The sequence below is a fragment of the Staurois parvus genome, unplaced genomic scaffold (genome assembly GCF_062004578.1).
Source record: "Staurois parvus isolate SC_StPar_1 unplaced genomic scaffold, SC_StPar_1.0 ptg003390l, whole genome shotgun sequence".
Lineage (NCBI taxonomy): Eukaryota > Metazoa > Chordata > Amphibia > Anura > Ranidae > Staurois > Staurois parvus.
Genome location: NW_028321186.1, coordinates 1 through 19,638, shown reverse-complemented (window position 1 = coordinate 19,638; position 19,638 = coordinate 1). Strand labels below are relative to the sequence as shown.

Below are 19,638 nucleotides of genomic sequence, written 5' to 3'. Positions count from 1 at the left end.
TGGCCAGTCAGGAGAGGGAGGAGGCGTGGCCGAGCTGTGGCATTGTGTGTGGACACGTAGAGCTGTGGCTCGGGAGCGTGCCTGCTCAGGTGCCCCCATAGCAAGTTGTTTGCTATGGGAGCACCCTACAGGAGGGAGGGGCCAGGAGGGCCGGCAGAGGAGCCGAGAAGAGGAGGAGCCAGGCTGTTCTGTACAAAACCATTACAGAGCGGGAAGTGTAGACATGTTTGTTACTTTTAGGGAAAACCCCCCAAAACTTTAGTATCCCAGCCCCCTGCAGCCCCCCTAATACTTACCGGAACCTTCTCTCAATCCAGCGCTGGCCCCTCTACTGCAGCGCTGATCCCCACTTCTCACAGGAGGCTTGGCAGCAGCGGAAAGCATTGGCTCCTGCTGCTGTCAATCAAAACTGTAAGCAGAGAGTGGGGGGGAGGGGGGGACTGGACCCACACTGTGTATGTCGATGGACACACACAGCCCAGCTCAGGAGCGAACCTGCATGTGTGCCCCATAGCAAGCAGCTTACTATGAAGGCACACTCAGAAGAGGAGGAGCCGGGAACACCAGAGGGGGACCCCAGAAAAGCAGGTTCAGGACAGCTCGGAGCAATACCATAGAGCAGGTCAGGTAAGATGTGTTACCATCACCCCAGGAAGGCTGCATCCTGCTGAACCGTGGACCGGAATACACTTCTCCGTGGTACCTGTGGTGCAGAGTGCCATGGAGTGCAGCTGTGTGGATCACTCTTTATATGGACTGTACCCGGGCCACCGCCGCCCTGCCTGGAGTGTGCAGTGCTCCCCTTTATCTATTCGTTGTCACCAGAACAAGAGTCCCTGTCAGTATACAGGATATATATGGCGCCAACAGTGTGCGCAGCGCTGTACAACATGAGGGCGGGCACTACAGATACAATACAGTACAGGGGGAGTCACAGGGCCCTGACCCTGGGAGCTTACAATCTAAGAGGGAGGGGCTGATCCTGGGAGCTTACAATCTAAGAGGGAGGGGCCTGATCCTGGGAGCTTACAATCTAAGAGGGAGGGGCCTGATCCTGGGAGCTTACAATCTAAGAGGGAGGGGCCTGATCCTGGGAGCTTACAATCTAAGAGGGAGGGGCCTGATCCTGGGAGCTTACAGTCTAAGAGGGAGGGGCTGATCCTGGGAGCTTACAGTCTAAGAGGGAGGGGCTGATCCTGGGAGCTTACAATCTAAGAGGGAGGGGCTGATCCCGGGAGCTTACAATCTATGAGGGAGGGGCTGATCCTGGGAGTTTACAATCTAAGAGGGAGGGCCCTGACCCTGGGAGCTTACAATCTAAGAGGGAGGGGCTGACCCTAGGAGCTTACAATCTAAGAGGGAGGGGCCTGATCCTGGGAGCTTACAGTCTAAGAGGGAGGGGCTGATCCTGGGAGCTTACAATCTAAGAGGGAGGGGCTGATTCTGGGAGCTTACAATCTAAGAGGGAGGGGCCTGATCCTGGGAGCTTACAATCTAAGAGGGAGGGGCTGATCCTGGGAGCTTACAGTCTAAGAGGGAGGGGCTGATCCTGGGAGCTTACAATCTAAGAGGGAGGGGCTGATCCTGGAAGCTTACAATCTAAGAGGGAGGACCCTGACCCTGGGAGCTTACAATCTAAGAGGGAGGGGCCTGATCCTGGGAGCTTACAGTCTAAGAGGGAGGGGCTGATCCTGGGAGCTTACAATCTAAGAGGGAGGGGCTGATCCTGGGAGCTTACAATCTAAGAGGGAGGGGCTGATCCTGGGAGCTTACAATCTAAGAGGGAGGGGCTGATCCCGGGAGCTTACAATCTAAGAGGGAGGGGCTGATCCTGGGAGCTTACAATCTAAGAGGGAGGGGCTGATCCTGGGAGCTTACAGTCTAAGAGGGAGGGGCTGATCCTGGGAGCTTACAATCTAAGAGGGAGGGGCTAAGCCTGGGAGCTTACAGTCTAAGAGGGAGGGGCTGACCCTGGGAGCTTACAATCTAAGAGGGAGGGGCTGACCCTGGGAGCTTACAATCTAAGAGGGAGGGGCCTGATCCTGGGAGCTTACAATCTAAGAGGGAGGGGCCTGATCCTGGGAGCTTACAATCTAAGAGGGAGGGGCCTGATCCTGGGAGCTTACAGTCTAAGAGGGAGGGGCTGATCCTGGGAGCTTACAGTCTAAGAGGGAGGGGCTGATCCTGGGAGCTTACAATCTAAGAGGGAGGGGCTGATCCCGGGAGCTTACAATCTAAGAGGGAGAGGCTGATCCCGGGAGTTTACAATCTAAGAGGGAGGGCCCTGACCCTGGGAGCTTACAATCTAAGAGGGAGGGGCTGACCCTGGGAGCTTACAATCTAAGAGGGAGGGGCCTGATCCTGGGAGCTTACAGTCTAAGAGGGAGGGGCTGATCCTGGGAGCTTACAATCTAAGAGGGAGGGGCTGATTCTGGGAGCTTACAATCTAAGAGGGAGGGGCCTGATCCTGGGAGCTTACAATCTAAGAGGGAGGGGCTGATCCTGGGAGCTTACAGTCTAAGAGGGAGGGGCTGATCCTGGGAGCTTACAATCTAAGAGGGAGGGCCTGACCCTGGGAGCTTACAATCTATGAGGGAGGGGCTGATCCTGGGAGCTGATAATCTAAGAGGGAGGGGCTGATCCTGGGAGTTTACAATCTAAGAGGGAGGGGCCTGATCCTGGGAGCTTACAATCTAAGAGGGAGGGGCCTGATCCTGGGAGCTTACAGTCTAAGAGGGAGGGGCTGATCCTGGGAGCTTACAATCTATGAGGGAGGGGCTGATCCTGGGATCTTATATCTAAGAGGGAGGGGCCTGATCCTGGGAGCTTACAATCTAAGAGGGAGGGCCCTGATCCTGGGAGCTTACAGTCTTAGAGGGAGGGGCTGATCCTGGGAGCTTACAATCTAAGAGGGAGGGGCTGATCCCGGGAGCTTACAATCTAAGAGGGAGGGGCTGATCCCGGGAGCTTACAATCTAAGAGGGAGGGGCTGATCCCGGGAGCTTACAATCTAAGAGGGAGGGGCTGATCCCGGGAGCTTACAGTCTAAGAGGGAGGGGCTGATCCCGGGAGCTTACAGTCTAAGAGGGAGGGGCTGATCCTGGGAGCTTACAATCTAAGAGGGAGGGGCTAACCCTGGGAGCTTACAATCTAAGAGGGAGGGGCTGATCCTGGGAGCTTACAATCTAAGAGGGAGGGGCTAACCCTGGGAGTTTACAATCTAAGAGGGAGGGTCTGACCCTGGGAGCTTACAATCTAAGAGGGAGGGGCTGATCCTGGGAGCTTACAATCTAAGAGGGAGGGGCTGATCCCGGGAGCTTACAGTCTAAGAGGGAGGGGCTGATCCTGGGAGCTTACAATCTAAGAGGGAGGGGCTAACCCTGGGAGCTTACAGTCTAAGAGGGAGGGGCTGATCCTGGGAGCTTACAATCTAAGAGGAAGGGGCTGACCCTGGGAGCTTACAATCTAAGAGGGAGGGGCTGATCCTGGGAGCTTACAGTCTAAGAGGGAGGGGCTGACCCTGGGAGCTTACAATCTAAGAGGGAGGGCCCTGACTCTGGGAGCTTACAATCTAAGAGGGAGGGGCTGATCCTGGGAGCTTACAGTCTAAGAGGGAGGGGCTGATGCTGGGAGCTTACAATCTATGAGGGAGGGGCTGATCCTGGGAGCTTACAATCTAAGAGGGAGGGGCTGATCCTGGGAGCTGATAATCTAAGAGGGAGGGGCTGATCCTGGGAGTTTACAATCTAAGAGGGAGGGGCCTGATCCTGGGAGCTTACAATCTAAGAGGGAGGGGCCTGATCCTGGGAGCTTACAATCTATGAGGGAGGGGCTGATCCTGGGAGCTTAGGGAGGGGCCTGATCCTGGGAGCTTACAATCTAAGAGGGAGGGCCCTGACCCTGGGAGTTTACAATCTAAGAGGGAGGGGCCTGACCCTGGGAGCTTACAATCTAAGAGGGAGGGGCTGATCCTGGGAGCTTACAATCTAAGAGGGAGGGGCTGATCCTGGGAGCTTACAGTCTAAGAGGGAGGGGCTGATGCTGGGAGCTTACAATCTATGAGGGAGGGGCTGATCCTGGGAGCTTACAATCTAAGAGGGAGGGGCTGATCCTGGGAGCTGATAATCTAAGAGGGAGGGGCTGATCCTGGGAGTTTACAATCTAAGAGGGAGGGGCCTGATCCTGGGAGCTTACAATCTATGAGGGAGGGGCTGATCCTGGGAGCTTACAATCTAAGATGAAGGGGCCTGATCCTGGGAGCTTACAATCTATGAGGGAGGGGCTGATCCTGGGAGCTTAGGGAGGGGCCTGATCCTGGGAGCTTACAATCTAAGAGGGAGGGCCCTGACCCTGGGAGTTTACAATCTAAGAGGGAGGGGCCTGACCCTGGGAGCTTACAATCTAAGAGGGAGGGGCTGATCCTGGGAGCTTACAGTCTAAGAGGGAGGGGCTGATCCTGGGAGCTTACACTCTAAGAGGGAGGGGCTGATCCCGGGAGCTTACAATCTAAGAGGGAGGGGCCTGATCCCGGGAGTTTACAATCTAAGAGGGAGGGGCCTGATCCTGGGAGCTTACAATCTAGGAAGGAGACCCTGACCCTGGGAGCTTACAATCTAAGAGGGAGGGGCTGATCCCGGGAGCTTACAATCTAAGAGGGAGGGGCTGATCCCGGGAGCTTACAATCTAAGAGGGAGGGGCTGATCCTGGGAGTTTACAGTCTAAGAGGGAGGGGCTGATGCTGGGAGCTTACAATCTATGAGGGAGGGGCTGATCCTGGGAGCTTACAATCTAAGAGGGAGGGGCCTGATCCTGGGAGTTTACAATATAAGAGGGAGGGGCCTGATCCTGGGAGCTTACAATCTAAGAGGGAGGGCCCTGACCCTGGGAGCTTACAATCTAAGAGGGAGGGGCTGATCCTGGGAGCTTACAATCTAAGAGGGAGGGGCCTGATCCTGGGAGCTTACAATCTAAGAGGGAGGGGCCTGATCCTGGGAGCTTACAATCTAAGAGGGAGGGGCTGACCCTAGGAGCTTACAATCTAAGAGGGAGGGGCCTGATCCTGGGAGCTTACAGTCTAAGAGGGAGGGGCTGATCCTGGGAGCTTACAATCTAAGAGGGAGGGGCTGATTCTGGGAGCTTACAATCTAAGAGGGAGGGGCCTGATCCTGGGAGCTTACAATCTAAGAGGGAGGGGCTGATCCTGGGAGCTTACAGTCTAAGAGGGAGGGGCTGATCCTGGGAGCTTACAATCTAAGAGGGAGGGGCTGATCCTGGAAGCTTACAATCTAAGAGGGAGGGGCTGATCCTGGGAGCTTACAATCTAAGAGGGAGGGGCTGATCCTGGGAGCTTACAATCTAAGAGGGAGGGGCTGATCCCGGGAGCTTACAATCTAAGAGGGAGGGGCTGATCCTGGGAGCTTACAATCTAAGAGGGAGGGGCTGATCCCGGGAGCTTACAATCTAAGAGGGAGGGGCTGATCCCGGGAGCTTACAATCTAAGAGGGAGGGGCTGATCCTGGGAGCTTACAATCTAAGAGGGAGGGGCTGATCCTGGGAGCTTACAGTCTAAGAGGGAGGGGCTGATCCTGGGAGCTTACAATCTAAGAGGGAGGGGCTAACCCTGGGAGCTTACAGTCTAAGAGGGAGGGGCTGACCCTGGGAGCTTACAATCTAAGAGGGAGGGGCTGACCCTGGGAGCTTACAATCTAAGAGGGAGGGGCCTGATCCTGGGAGCTTACAATCTAAGAGGGAGGGGCCTGATCCTGGGAGCTTACAATCTAAGAGGGAGGGGCCTGATCCTGGGAGCTTACAGTCTAAGAGGGAGGGGCTGATCCTGGGAGCTTACAGTCTAAGAGGGAGGGGCTGATCCTGGGAGCTTACAATCTAAGAGGGAGGGGCTGATCCCGGGAGCTTACAATCTAAGAGGGAGAGGCTGATCCCGGGAGTTTACAATCTAAGAGGGAGGGCCCTGACCCTGGGAGCTTACAATCTAAGAGGGAGGGGCTGACCCTGGGAGCTTACAATCTAAGAGGGAGGGGCCTGATCCTGGGAGCTTACAGTCTAAGAGGGAGGGGCTGATCCTGGGAGCTTACAATCTAAGAGGGAGGGGCTGATTCTGGGAGCTTACAATCTAAGAGGGAGGGGCCTGATCCTGGGAGCTTACAATCTAAGAGGGAGGGGCTGATCCTGGGAGCTTACAGTCTAAGAGGGAGGGGCTGATCCTGGGAGCTTACAATCTAAGAGGGAGGGGCTGATCCTGGGAGCTTACAATCTAAGAGGGAGGGGCTGATCCTGGGAGCTTACAATCTAAGAGGGAGGGGCTGATCCCGGGAGCTTACAATCTAAGAGGGAGGGGCTGATCCCGGGAGCTTACAATCTAAGAGGGAGGGGCTGATCCTGGGAGCTTACAGTCTAAGAGGGAGGGGCTGATCCTGGGAGCTTACAATCTAAGAGGGAGGGGCTAACCCTGGGAGCTTACAGTCTAAGAGGGAGGGGCTGATCCTGGGAGCTTACAATCTAAGAGGGAGGGGCTAACCCTGGGAGTTTACAATCTAAGAGGGAGGGGCTGACCCTGGGAGCTTACAATCTAAGAGGGAGGGGCTGACCCTGGGAGCTTACAATCTAAGAGGGAGGGGCTGACCCTGGGAGCTTACAGTCTAAGAGGGAGGGGCTGACCCTGGGAGCTTACAATCTAAGAGGGAGGGGCTGACCCTGGGAGCTTACAATCTAAGAGGGAGGGGCTGACGCTGGGAGCTTACAATCTATGAGGGAGGGGCTGATCCTGGGAGCTTACAATCTAAGAGGGAGGGGCCTGACCCTGGGAGCTTACAATCTATGAGGGAGGGGCTGATCCTGGGAGCTGATAATCTAAGAGGGAGGGGCTGATCCTGGGAGTTTACAATCTAAGAGGGAGGGGCCTGATCCTGGGAGCTTACAATCTAAGAGGGAGGGGCCTGATCCTGGGAGCTTACAGTCTAAGAGGGAGGGGCTGATCCTGGGAGCTTACAATCTATGAGGGAGGGGCTGATCCTGGGATCTTACAATCTAAGAGGGAGGGGCCTGATCCTGGGAGCTTACAATCTAAGAGGGAGGGCCCTGATCCTGGGAGCTTACAGTCTTAGAGGGAGGGGCTGATCCTGGGAGCTTACAATCTAAGAGGGAGGGGCTGATCCCGGGAGCTTACAATCTAAGAGGGAGGGGCTGATCCCGGGAGCTTACAATCTAAGAGGGAGGGGCTGATCCCGGGAGCTTACAATCTAAGAGGGAGGGGCTGATCCCGGGAGCTTACAGTCTAAGAGGGAGGGCCTGATCCTGGGAGCTTACAGTCTAAGAGGGAGGGGCTGATCCTGGGAGCTTACAATCTAAGAGGGAGGGGCTAACCCTGGGAGCTTACAATCTAAGAGGGAGGGGCTGATCCTGGGAGCTTACAATCTAAGAGGGAGGGGCTAACCCTGGGAGTTTACAATCTAAGAGGGAGGGTCTGACCCTGGGAGCTTACAATCTAAGAGGGAGGGGCTGATCCTGGGAGCTTACAATCTAAGAGGGAGGGGCTGATCCCGGGAGCTTACAGTCTAAGAGGGAGGGGCTGATCCTGGGAGCTTACAATCTAAGAGGGAGGGGCTAACCCTGGGAGCTTACAGTCTAAGAGGGAGGGGCTGATCCTGGGAGCTTACAATCTAAGAGGAAGGGGCTGACCCTGGGAGCTTACAATCTAAGAGGGAGGGGCTGACCCTGGGAGCTTACAATCTAAGAGGGAGGGGCTGATCCTGGGAGCTTACAGTCTAAGAGGGAGGGGCTGACCCTGGGAGCTTACAATCTAAGAGGGAGGGCCCTGACTCTGGGAGCTTACAATCTAAGAGGGAGGGGCTGATCCTGGGAGCTTACAGTCTAAGAGGGAGGGGCTGATGCTGGGAGCTTACAATCTATGAGGGAGGGGCTGATCCTGGGAGCTTACAATCTAAGAGGGAGGGGCTGATCCTGGGAGCTGATAATCTAAGAGGGAGGGGCTGATCCTGGGAGTTTACAATCTAAGAGGGAGGGGCCTGATCCTGGGAGCTTACAATCTAAGAGGGAGGGGCCTGATCCTGGGAGCTTACAATCTATGAGGGAGGGGCTGATCCTGGGAGCTTAGGGAGGGGCCTGATCCTGGGAGCTTACAATCTAAGAGGGAGGGCCCTGACCCTGGGAGTTTACAATCTAAGAGGGAGGGGCCTGACCCTGGGAGCTTACAATCTAAGAGGGAGGGGCTGATCCTGGGAGCTTACAATCTAAGAGGGAGGGGCTGATCCTGGGAGCTTACAGTCTAAGAGGGAGGGGCTGATGCTGGGAGCTTACAATCTATGAGGGAGGGGCTGATCCTGGGAGCTTACAATCTAAGAGGGAGGGGCTGATCCTGGGAGCTGATAATCTAAGAGGGAGGGGCTGATCCTGGGAGTTTACAATCTAAGAGGGAGGGGCCTGATCCTGGGAGCTTACAATCTATGAGGGAGGGGCTGATCCTGGGAGCTTACAATCTAAGATGAAGGGGCCTGATCCTGGGAGCTTACAATCTATGAGGGAGGGGCTGATCCTGGGAGCTTAGGGAGGGGCCTGATCCTGGGAGCTTACAATCTAAGAGGGAGGGCCCTGACCCTGGGAGTTTACAATCTAAGAGGGAGGGGCCTGACCCTGGGAGCTTACAATCTAAGAGGGAGGGGCTGATCCTGGGAGCTTACAGTCTAAGAGGGAGGGGCTGATCCTGGGAGCTTACACTCTAAGAGGGAGGGGCTGATCCCGGGAGCTTACAATCTAAGAGGGAGGGGCCTGATCCCGGGAGCTTACAATCTAAGAGGGAGGGGCCTGATCCCGGGAGTTTACAATCTAAGAGGGAGGGGCCTGATCCTGGGAGCTTACAATCTAGGAAGGAGACCCTGACCCTGGGAGCTTACAATCTAAGAGGGAGGGGCTGATCCCGGGAGCTTACAATCTAAGAGGGAGGGGCTGATCCCGGGAGCTTACAATCTAAGAGGGAGGGGCTGATCCTGGGAGTTTACAGTCTAAGAGGGAGGGGCTGATGCTGGGAGCTTACAATCTATGAGGGAGGGGCTGATCCTGGGAGCTTACAATCTAAGAGGGAGGGGCCTGATCCTGGGAGTTTACAATATAAGAGGGAGGGGCCTGATCCTGGGAGCTTTCAATCTAAGAGGGAGGGCCCTGACCCTGGGAGCTTACAATCTAAGAGGGAGGGGCTGATCCTGGGAGCTTACAACCTAAGAGGGAGGGGCTGATCCCGGGAGCTTACAATCTAAGAGGGAGGTGCCTGATCCTGGGAGTTTACAATCTAAGAGGGAGGGGCCTGATCCTGGGAGCTTACAATCTAGGAAGGAGACCCTGACCCTGGGAGCTTACAATCTAAGAGGGAGAGGTTGATCGCGGGAGCTTACAATCTAAGAGGGAGGGGCTGATCCCGGGAGCTTACAATCTAAGAGGGAGGGGCTGATCCCGGGAGCTTACAATCTAAGAGGGAGGGGCTGATCCTGGGAGCTTACAGTCTAAGAGGGAGGGGCTGATCCTGGGAGCTTACAGTCTAAGAGGGAGGGGCTGATCCTGGGAGCTTACAGTCTAAGAGGGAGGGGCTGATCCTGGGAGCTTACAATCTATGAGGGAGGGGCTGATCCTGGGAGCTTACAATCTAAGAGGGAGGGGCTGACCCTGGGAGTTTACAATCTAAGAGGGAGGGCCCTGACCCTGGGAGCTTACAATCTAAGAGGGAGGGGCTGATCCTGGGAGCTTACAGTCTAAGAGGGAGGGGCTGATCCTGGGAGCTTACAATCTATGAGGGAGGGGCTGATCCTGGGAGCTTACAATCTAAGAGGGAGGGGCTGATCCCGGGAGCTTACAATCTAAGAGGGAGAGGCTGATCCTGGGAGCTTACAATCTAAGAGGGAGGGGCTGATCCTGGGAGCTTACAATCTATGAGGGAGGGGCTGATCCTGGGAGCTTACAATCTAAGAGGGAGGGGCCTGATCCTGGGAGCTTACAATCTAAGAGGGAGGGCCCTGACCCTGGGAGCTTACAGTCTAAGAGGGAGGGGCTGATCCCGGGAGCTTACAATCTAAGAGGGAGGGGCCTGATCCTGGGAGTTTACAATCTAAGAGGGAGGGGCCTGATCCTGGGAGCTTACAATCTAGGAAGGAGACCCTGACCCTGGGAGCTTACAATCTAAGAGGGAGAGGTTGATCCCGGGAGCTTACAATCTAAGAGGGAGGGGCTGATCCCGGGAGCTTACAATCTAAGAGGGAGGGGCTGATCCCGGGAGCTTACAATCTAAGAGGGAGGGGCTGATCCTGGGAGCTTACAGTCTAAGAGGGAGGGGCTGATCCTGGGAGCTTACAGTCTAAGAGGGAGGGGCTGATCCTGGGAGCTTACAATCTATGAGGGAGGGGCTGATCCTGGGAGCTTACAATCTAAGAGGGAGGGGCTGACCCTGGGAGTTTACAATCTAAGAGGGAGGGCCCTGACCCTGGGAGCTTACAATCTAAGAGGGAGGGGCTGATCCTGGGAGCTTACAGTCTAAGAGGGAGGGGCTGATCCTGGGAGCTTACAATCTAAGAGGGAGGGGCTGATCCTGGGAGCTGATAATCTAAGAGGGAGGGGCTGATCCTGGGAGTTTACAATCTAAGAGGGAGGGGCCTGATCCTGGGAGCTTACAATCTAAGAGGGAGGGGCCTGATCCTGGGAGCTTACAGCCTAAGAGGGAGGGGCTGATCCTGGGAGCTTACAATCTTTGAGGGAGGGGCTGATCCTGGGAGCTTACAATCTAAGAGGGAGGGGCCTGATCCTGGGAGCTTACAATCTAAGAGGGAGGGGCCTGACCCTGGGAGCTTACAATCTAAGAGGGAGGGGCTGATCCTGGGAGCTTACAGTCTAAGAGGGAGGGGCTGATCCTGGGAGCTTACAATCTAAGAGGGAGGGGCTGATCCCGGGAGCTTACAATCTAAGAGGGAGGGGCTTGATCCTGGGAGTTTACAATCTGAGGGAGGGGCCTGATCCTGGGAGCTTACAATCTAGGAAGGAGACCCTGACCCTGGGAGCTTACAATCTAAGAGGGAGGGGCTGATCCTGGGAGCTTACAGTCTAAGAGGGAGGGGCTGATCCTGGGAGCTTACAGTCTAAGAGGGAGGGGCTGATCCTGGGAGTTTACAATCTATGAGGGAGGGGCTGATCCTGGGATCTTACAATCTAAGAGGGAGGGGCCTGATCCTGGGAGCTTACAGTCTAAGAGGGAGGGGCTGATCCTGGGAGCTTACAATCTAAGAGGGAGGGGCTCATCCCGGGAGCTTACAATCTAAGAGGGAGGGGCCTGATCCTGGGAGTTTACAATCTAAGAGGGAGGGGCCTGATCCTGGGAGCTTACAATCTAGGAAGGAGACCCTGACCCTGGGAGCTTACAATCTAAGAGGGAGGGGCTGATCCCGGGAGCTTACAATCTAAGAGGGAGGGGCTGATCCCGGGAACTTACAATCTAAGAGGGAGGGGCTGATCCTGGGAGCTTACAGTCTAAGAGGGAGGGGCTGATCCCGGGAGTTTACAATCTAAGAGGGAGGGGCTGATCCTGGGAGTTTACAATCTAAGAGGGAGGGCCCTGACCCTGGGAGCTTACAATCTAAGAGGGAGGGGCTGATCCTGGGAGCTTACAATCTAAGAGGGAGGGCCCTGACCCTGGGAGCTTACAATCTAAGAGGGAGGGGCTGATCCTGGGAGCTTACAATCTAAGAGGGAGGGGCTAACCCTGGGAGCTTACAATCTAAGAGGGAGGGGCTGATCCTGGGAGCTTACAATCTAAGAGGGAGGGGCTAATCCTGGGAGTTTACAGTCTAAAAGGGAGGGCCTGATCCTGGGAGCTTACAATCTAAGGGGGGAGGGGCTAACCCTGGGAGCTGACAGTCTAAGAGGGAGGGGCTGATCCTGGGAGCTTACAATCTAAGAGGGAGGGGCTGATCCTGGGAGCTTACAGTCTAAGAGGGAGGGGCTAACCCTGGGAGCTGACAGTCTAAGAGGGAGGGGCTGATCCTGGGAGCTTACAATCTAAGAGGGAGGGCCTGATCCTGGGAGCTTACAATCTAAGAGGGAGAGGCTGATCCCGGGAGCTTACAATCTAAGAGGGAGGGGCTGATCCCGGGAGCTTACAATCTAAGAGGGAGGGCCCTGACCCTGGGAGTTTACAATCTAAGAGGGAGGGCCCTGGTCCTTGGAGCTTACAATCTAAGAGGGAGGGGCTGATCCTGGGAGTTTACAATCTAAGAGGGAGGGGCTGATCCTGGGAGCTTACAGTCTAAGAGGGAGGGGCTGATCCTGGGAGCTTACAATCTAAGAGGGAGGGGCTGATCCTGGGAGCTTACAGTCTAAGAGGGAGGGGCTGATCCCGGGGGTTTACAATCTAAGAGGGAGGGGCTGATCCCGGGAGTTCACAATCTAAGAGGGAGGGGCTGATCCCGGGAGTTCACAGTCTAAGAGGGAGGGGCTGATCCTGGGAGTTCACAGTCTAAGAGGGAGGGGCTGATCCTGGGAGTATACAATCTAAGAGGGAGGGGCTGATCCTGGGAGTTTACAATCTAAGAGGGAGGGGCTGATCCCGGGAGTTTACAATCTAAGAGGGAGGGGCTGATCCTGGGAGTATACAAACTAAGAGGGAGGGGCTGATCCTGGAAGTTTACAATCTAAGAGGGAGGGGCTGATCCTGGGAGTTTACAATCTAAGAGGGAGGGGCTGATCCTGGGAGTTTACAATCTAAGAGGGAGGGGCTGATCCCCGGAGCTTACAATCTAAGAGGGAGGGGCTGATACCGGGAGCTTACAATCTAAGAGGGAGGGGCTGATCCCGGGAGCTTACAATCTAAGAGGGAGGGGCTGATCCCGGGGGCTTACAATCTAAGAGAGAGGGCCCTGATCCCAGGAGCTTACAATCTAAGAGGGAGGGGCTGATCCCGGGAGCTTACAATCTAAGAGGGAGGGGCCTGATCCTGGGAGTTTACAATCTAAGAGGGAGGGGCCTGATCCTGGGAGCTTACAATCTAGGAAGGAGACCCTGACCCTGGGAGCTTACAATCTAAGAGGGAGGGGCTGATCCCGGGAGCTTACAATCTAAGAGGGAGGGGCTGATCCTGGGAGCTTACAATCTAAGAGGGAGGGGCTGATCCCGGGAACTTACAATCTAAGAGGGAGGGGCTGATCCTGGGAGCTTACAGTCTAAGAGGGAGGGGCTGATCCCGGGAGTTTACAATCTAAGAGGGAGGGGCTGATCCTGGGAGTTTACAATCTAAGAGGGAGGGCCCTGACCCTGGGAGCTTACAATCTAAGAGGGAGGGGCTGATCCTGGGAGCTTACAATCTAAGAGGGAGGGCCCTGACCCTGGGAGTTTACAATCTAAGAGGGAGGGGCTGTTCCTGGGAGCTTACAATCTAAGCGGGAGGGGCTGATCCTGGGAGCTTACAATCTAAGAGGGAGGGGCTGATCCCGGGAGCTTACAATCTAAGAGGGAGGGGCTAACCCTGGGAGCTTACAGTCTAAGAGGGAGGGGCTGATCCTGGGAGCTTACAATCTAAGAGGGAGGGGCATATCCTGGGAGCTTACAATCTAAGAGGGAGGGGCTAACCCTGGGAGCTGACAGTCTAAGAGGGAGGGGCTGATCCTGGGAGCTTACAATCTAAGAGGGAGGGGCTGATCCTGGGAGCTTACAGTCTAAGAGGGAGGGGCTAACCCTGGGAGCTGACAGTCTAAGAGGGAGGGGCTGATCCTGGGAGCTTACAATCTAAGAGGGAGGGCCTGATCCTGGGAGCTTACAATCTAAGAGGGAGAGGCTGATCCCGGGAGCTTACAATCTAAGAGGGAGGGGCTGATCCCGGGAGCTTACAATCTAAGAGGGAGGGCCCTGGTCCTTGGAGCTTACAATCTAAGAGGGAGGGGCTGATCCTGGGAGTTTACAATGTAAGAGGGAGGGGCTGATCCTGGGAGCTTACAGTCTAAGAGGGAGGGGCTGATCCTGGGAGCTTACAGTCTAAGAGGAAGGGGCTGATCCCGGGGGTTTACAATCTAAGAGGGAGGGGCTGATCCCGGGAGTTCACAATCTAAGAGGGAGGGGCTGATCCCGGGAGTTCACAGTCTAAGAGGGAGGGGCTGATCCTGGGAGTATACAATCTAAGAGGGAGGGGCTGATCCTGGGAGTTCACAGTCTAAGAGGGAGGGGCTGATCCTGGGAGTATACAATCTAAGAGGGAGGGGCTGATCCTGGGAGTTTACAATCTAAGAGGTAGGGGCTGATCCCGGGAGTTTACAATCTAAGAGGGAGGAGCTGATCCTGGGAGTATACAAACTAAGAGGGAGGGGCTGATCCTGGGAGTTTACAATCTAAGAGGGAGGGGCTGATCCTGGGAGTATACAAACTAAGAGGGAGGGGCTGATCCTGGGAGTTTACAATCTAAGAGGGAGGGGCTGATCTTGGGAGTTTACAGTCTAAGAGGGAGGGGCTGATCCTGGGAGTTTACAATCTAAGAGGGAGGGGCTGATCCTGGGAGTTTACAATCTAAGAGGGAGGGGCTGATCCCGGGAGCTTACAATCTAAGAGGGAGGGGCTGATCCCGGGAGCTTACAATCTAAGAGGGAGGGGCTGATCCCGGGAGCTTACAATCTAAGAGGGAGGGGCTGATCCCGGGGGCTTACAATCTAAGAGGGAGGGCCCTGATCCCAGGAGCTTACAATCTAAGAGGGAGGGGCTGATCCCGGGAGCTTACAATCTACGTGGGAGGGGCTGATCCTGGGAGCTTACAATCTACGTGGGAGGGGCTGATCCTGGGAGCTTACAATCTACGAGGGAGGGGCTGATCCTGGGAGCTTACAATCTACGAGGGGCAGATTCCCTTCCTCTTTGAGGAATTCCTCCACATTTTCAGTCCCAGATAATAGTCACTTGTACAAACTAGAGCAGGGGTGGGCAACTGTGGCCCTCCAGCTGTTGGTGAACTACAAGTCCCATCATGCCTCTGCCTTTAGGAGTTAGTTTCCCAATGCCTCATGGGACTTGTAGTTCTACAACAGCTGTAGGGCCACAGTTGGCCACCCCTGAACTAGAGTCATTCTCTCTGGAGAGGACACAGGCCGCCATGTATCCCTGACAGAGGATCCAACCCTCCCACACCTCCTCCTGAACAGAGACACACACTTGCCTCCAGTCACACTTCATATGACGGATATCCGGTTGTTCCTGAGGTTGGCCATTCTCTGGATTTCTGTCTTTTCCCCTCTCAGGTTCTGTGTGGCTCTGAAGAAGGACAATTACCCGGATTATATGCCCTCCAGTATCTTCTCAGACAGCGCCAAGCAGATCTACAGGCAGCCGGGTCACAGCATCTTCCTTCTGCCGACCGTCGTCATCTGCAACCTGCTGCCCTGCGAGCTCAACTTCTATGTCAAAGGAACCCCGATAAAAGGAACCCTGAAACACGGGAAGGAGACGGCACTCCCCACCGCCGACACGTCTCAGAACTTCGAGCTGGGTGAGCGTCTCGTGTCAGGAGGACCCGCATTGTAGAGGGGGGGAATATATCTTGGGATGGGGTTACTGCGGGGGGTACCATGTTATGGGTGAGTGTTCGTCTCGTGTCAGTAGGAGGGGCATTGTAGGGGGGGGGATTATATCGGGGGATGGGGTTACTGCGGGGGGTACCATGTTATGGGTGAGTGTTCGTCTCGTGTCAGTAGGATCCGCATTGTAGGGGGGGATTATATCTGGGGATGGGGTTACTGCGGGGGGTACCATGTTATTGTACGCTCCGCCTCGGCTCCTCCTCTGCTCCGCCTCGGCTCCTCCTCTTCTCCGCCTCGGCTCCTCCTCTTCTCCGCCTCGGCTCCTCCTCTTCTCCCCCCTGCCTCCGCCTCGGCTCCTCCTCTTCTCCCCCCTGGCTCCGCCTCGGCTCCTCCTCTGCTCCCCCCTGGCTCCTCCTCTGCTCCCCCCTGGCTCCTCCTCTGCTCCCCCCTGGCTCCTCCTCTGCTCCCCCCTTGCTCCTCCTCTGCTCCCCCCTGGCTCCGCCTCGGCTCCTCCTCTGCTCCCCCCTGGCTCCGCCTCGGCTCCTCCTCTGCTCCCCCTGGCTCCGCCTCGGCTCCTCCCTGGCTCCCCCTGGCTCCACCTCGGCTCCCCCTGGCTCCGCCTCGGCTCCTCCTCGGCTTCTCCTCTGCTCCCCCTGGCTCCGCCTCGGCTCCCCCTGGCTCCGCCTCGGCTCCCCCTGGCTCCTCCTCGGCTCCTCCTCTGCTCCCCCTGGCTCCGCCTCGGCTCCTCCTCTGCTCCCCCTGGCTCCTCCTCTGCTCCCCCTGGCTCCGCCTCGGCTCCTCCTCTGCTCCCCCTGGCTCCTCCTCTGCTCCCCCTGGCTCCGCCTCGGCTCCTCCTCTGCTCCCCCTGGCTCCGCCTCGGCTCCTCCTCTGCTCCCCCTGGCTCCGCCTCGGCTCCTCCTCTGCTCCCCCTGGCTCCGCCTCGGCTCCTCCTCTGCTCCCCCCTGGCTCCGCCTCTGCTCCCCCCCTGCTCCCCCTGGCTCCGCCTCTGCTCCCCCTGGCTCCGCCTCTGCTCCCCCTGGCTCCGCCTCTGCTCCCCCCTGGCTCCGCCTCTGCTCCCCCCTGGCTCCTCCTCTGCTCCCCCCTGGCTCCGCCTCGGCTCCTCCTCTGCTCCCCCCTGGCTCCGCCTCGGCTCCTCCTCTGCTCCCCCCTGGCTCCTCCTCTGCTCCCCCCTGGCTCCGCCTCGGCTCCTCCTCTGCTCCCCCCTGGCTCCGCCTCGGCTCCCCCCTGGCTCCGCCTCGGCTCCTCCTCTGCTCCCCCCTGGCTCCGCCTCGGCTCCTCCTCTGCTCCCCCCTGGCTCCGCCTCGGCTCCTCCTCTGCTCCCCCCTGGCTCCGCCTCGGCTCCTCCTCTGCTCCCCCCTGGCTCCGCCTCGGCTCCTCCTCTGCTCCCCCCTGGCTCCGCCTCGGCTCCTCCTCTGCTCCCCCCTGGCTCCGCCTCGGCTCCTCCTCTGCTCCCCCCTGGCTCCGCCTCGGCTCCTCCTCTGCTCCCCCCTGGCTCCGCCTCGGCTCCTCCTCTGCTCCCCCCTGGCTCCGCCTCGGCTCCTCCTCTGCTCCCCCCTGGCTCCGCCTCGGCTCCTCCTCGGCTCCTCCTCTGCTCCCCCCTGGCTCCGCCTCTGCTCCCCCCTGGCTCCGCCTCTGCTCCCTCCTGGCTCCGCCTCTGCTCCCCCCTGGCTCCGCCTCTGCTCCCTCCTGGCTCCGCCTCGGCTCCTCCTCTGCTCCCCCTGGCTCCGCCTCGGCTCCTCCTCTGCTCCGCCTCGGCTCCTCCTCGGCTCCGCCTCGGCTCCTCCTCTGCTCCCCCCTGGCTCCGCCTCGGCTCCTCCTCGGCTCCTCCTCTGCTCCCCCCTGGCTCCGCCTCTGCTCCCCCCTGGCTCCGCCTCAGCTCCTCCTCTGCTCTCCCCTGGCTCCGCCTCGGCTCCTCCTCTGCTCCCCCCTGGCTCCGCCTCGGCTCCTCCTCGGCTCCTCCTCTGCTCCCCCCTGGCTCCGCATCGGCTCCTCTGCTCCCCCCTGGCTCCGCCTCGGCTCCGCCTCGGCTCCTCCTCTGCTCCCCCCTGGCTCCGCCTCGGCTCCTCCTCTGCTCCCCCCTGGCTCCGCCTCGGCTCGTCCTCTGCTCCCCCCTGGCTCCGCCTCGGCTCCTCCTGTGCTCCCCCCTGGCTCCGCCTCGGCTCCTCCTCTGCTCCTCCTGTGCTCCCCCCTGGCTCCGCCTCGGCTCCTCCTCTGCTCCCCCCTGGCTCCGCCTCGGCTCCTCCTCTGCTCCCCCCTGGCTCCGCCTCGGCTCCCCCCTGGCTCCGCCTCGGCTCCCCCTGTGCTCCCCCTGGCTCCGCCTCGGCTCCCCCTGGCTCCGCCTCGGCTCCCCCTGGCTCCGCCTCGGCTCCTCCTCCGCTCCCCCTGGCTCCGCCTCGGCTCCTCCTCCGCTCCCCCTGGCTCCGCCTCGGCTCCTCCTCCGCTCCCCCTGGCTCCGCCTCGGCTCCTCCTCCGCTCCCCCTGGCTCCGCCTCGGCTCCTCCTCCGCTCCCCCTGGCTCCGCCTCGGCTCCTCCTCTTCTCCCCCCTGGCTCCGCCTCGGCTCCTCCTCCTCTCCCCCCTGGCTCCGCCTCGGCTCCTCCTCCTCTCCCCCCTGGCTCCGCCTCGGCTCCTCCTCCTCTCCCCCCTGGCTCCGCCTCGGCTCCTCCTCTGCTCCCCCCTGGCTCCGCCTCGGCTCCTCCTCTGCTCCCCCCTGGCTCCGCCTCGGCTCCTCCTCTGCTCCCCCCTGGCTCCGCCTCGGCTCCTCCTCTGCTCCTCCTCTGCTCCCCCCTGGCTCCGCCTCGGCTCCTCCTCTGCTCCCCTTCGGCTCCCCATCTGCTCCCCCTCGGCTCCCCCTCAGCTCCTCCGCTCCCCCTCGGCTCCCCTCCGGCTCCCCCCCGGCTCCCCCTCGGCTCCCCTCCGGCTCCCCCTCGGCTCCCCCTCGGCTCCCCTCCGGCTCCCCCGGCTCCCCCTCGGCTCCCCTCCGGCTCCCCCGGCTCCCCCTCGGCTCCCCTCCGGCTCCCCCTCGGCTCCCCTCCGGCTCCCCCTCGGCTCCCCTCCGGCTCCCCCTCGGCTCCCCTCCGGCTCCCCCTCGGCTCCTCCTCGGCTCCCCTCCGGCTCCCCCTCGGCTCCCCCTCGGCTCCTCCTCGCTCCCCCTCGGCTCCTCCTCGCTCCCCCTCGGCTCCTCCTCGCTCCCCCTCGGCTCCTCCTCGGCTCCTCCTCGCTCCCTTTCGGCTCCCCCTCGGCTCCTCCTCTGGCTCCTCCTCGCTCCCCCTCGGCTCCTCCTCTGCTCCCCCTCGGCTCCTCCTCTGCTCCCCCTCGGCTCCTCCTCTGCTCCCCCTCGGCTCTTCCTCTGCTCCCCCTCGGCTCTTCCTCTGCTCCCCCTCGGCTCTTCCTCTGCTCCCCCCCGGCTCTTCCTCTGCTCCCCCCCGGCTCTTCCTCTGCTCCCCCCCGGCTCCCCCTCGGCTTCTCCTCGTATCTCATCATCTAATAATATTCATCATTGTTATTGTACAGGAATCTCCCTGGAGAACTTCCCGTACTGCAAGGAGCTGCTCATCCCCCCCGGGACTCAGAACTACATGGTGAGGATGAGACTCTACGACACCAACAAGAGGCTGCTGAACCTCACCATACGCATCATGTGCCGGGCGGAGGGATCCCTGAAAATATTCATCTCGGCTCCTTATTGGCTGATCAATAAAACAGGTTGGTCATGTGAGGCGGGATATCTTGCTTTCAGAATAAAGGTGAAGAAAAAATGCTGCACAACCTCAAAAAAGAAATTGCACAATACTGATGAATCCAAAAATGTGAAAAAGTAAGAAATTAAATACAAAAACCAAAACAAAGAATAATAATCCTGAATCAACCCAAAAAAGTCATTATAAACTCGAGTCCAATCAAAATATTGTTCTTCTGTGAACCCTCCTGTGGAGGACGAAAATATGTGCATCTGTCACAAATCCCAGTGAGAAAACCTCCTCCACCATATATGTGCTCAATGTCCTCCACCATATATGTGCTCAATGTCCTCCACCATATATGTGCTCAATGTCCTCC

At 58.3% G+C, this 19,638-nt stretch overlaps 1 protein-coding gene across 1 annotated transcript in view; it reads left to right on the top strand.

The window, feature by feature from the left end:
• Nucleotides 1–19,284, top strand: part of LOC149428221 (intermembrane lipid transfer protein VPS13D-like) — a gene marked incomplete at its 3' end in the record, with an annotated part of 32,669 nt that extends 13,385 nt beyond the window's left edge. Inside the window, exons 7-8 of the mRNA XM_089667583.1 lie at nt 15,282–15,529; nt 19,093–19,284. Coding sequence (XP_089523709.1) covers nt 15,282–15,529; nt 19,093–19,284 — 440 coding nt within the window. The remainder of the gene's footprint in view (nt 1–15,281; nt 15,530–19,092) is intronic.
• Between the last annotated feature and the right edge of the window lie 354 nt (nt 19,285–19,638).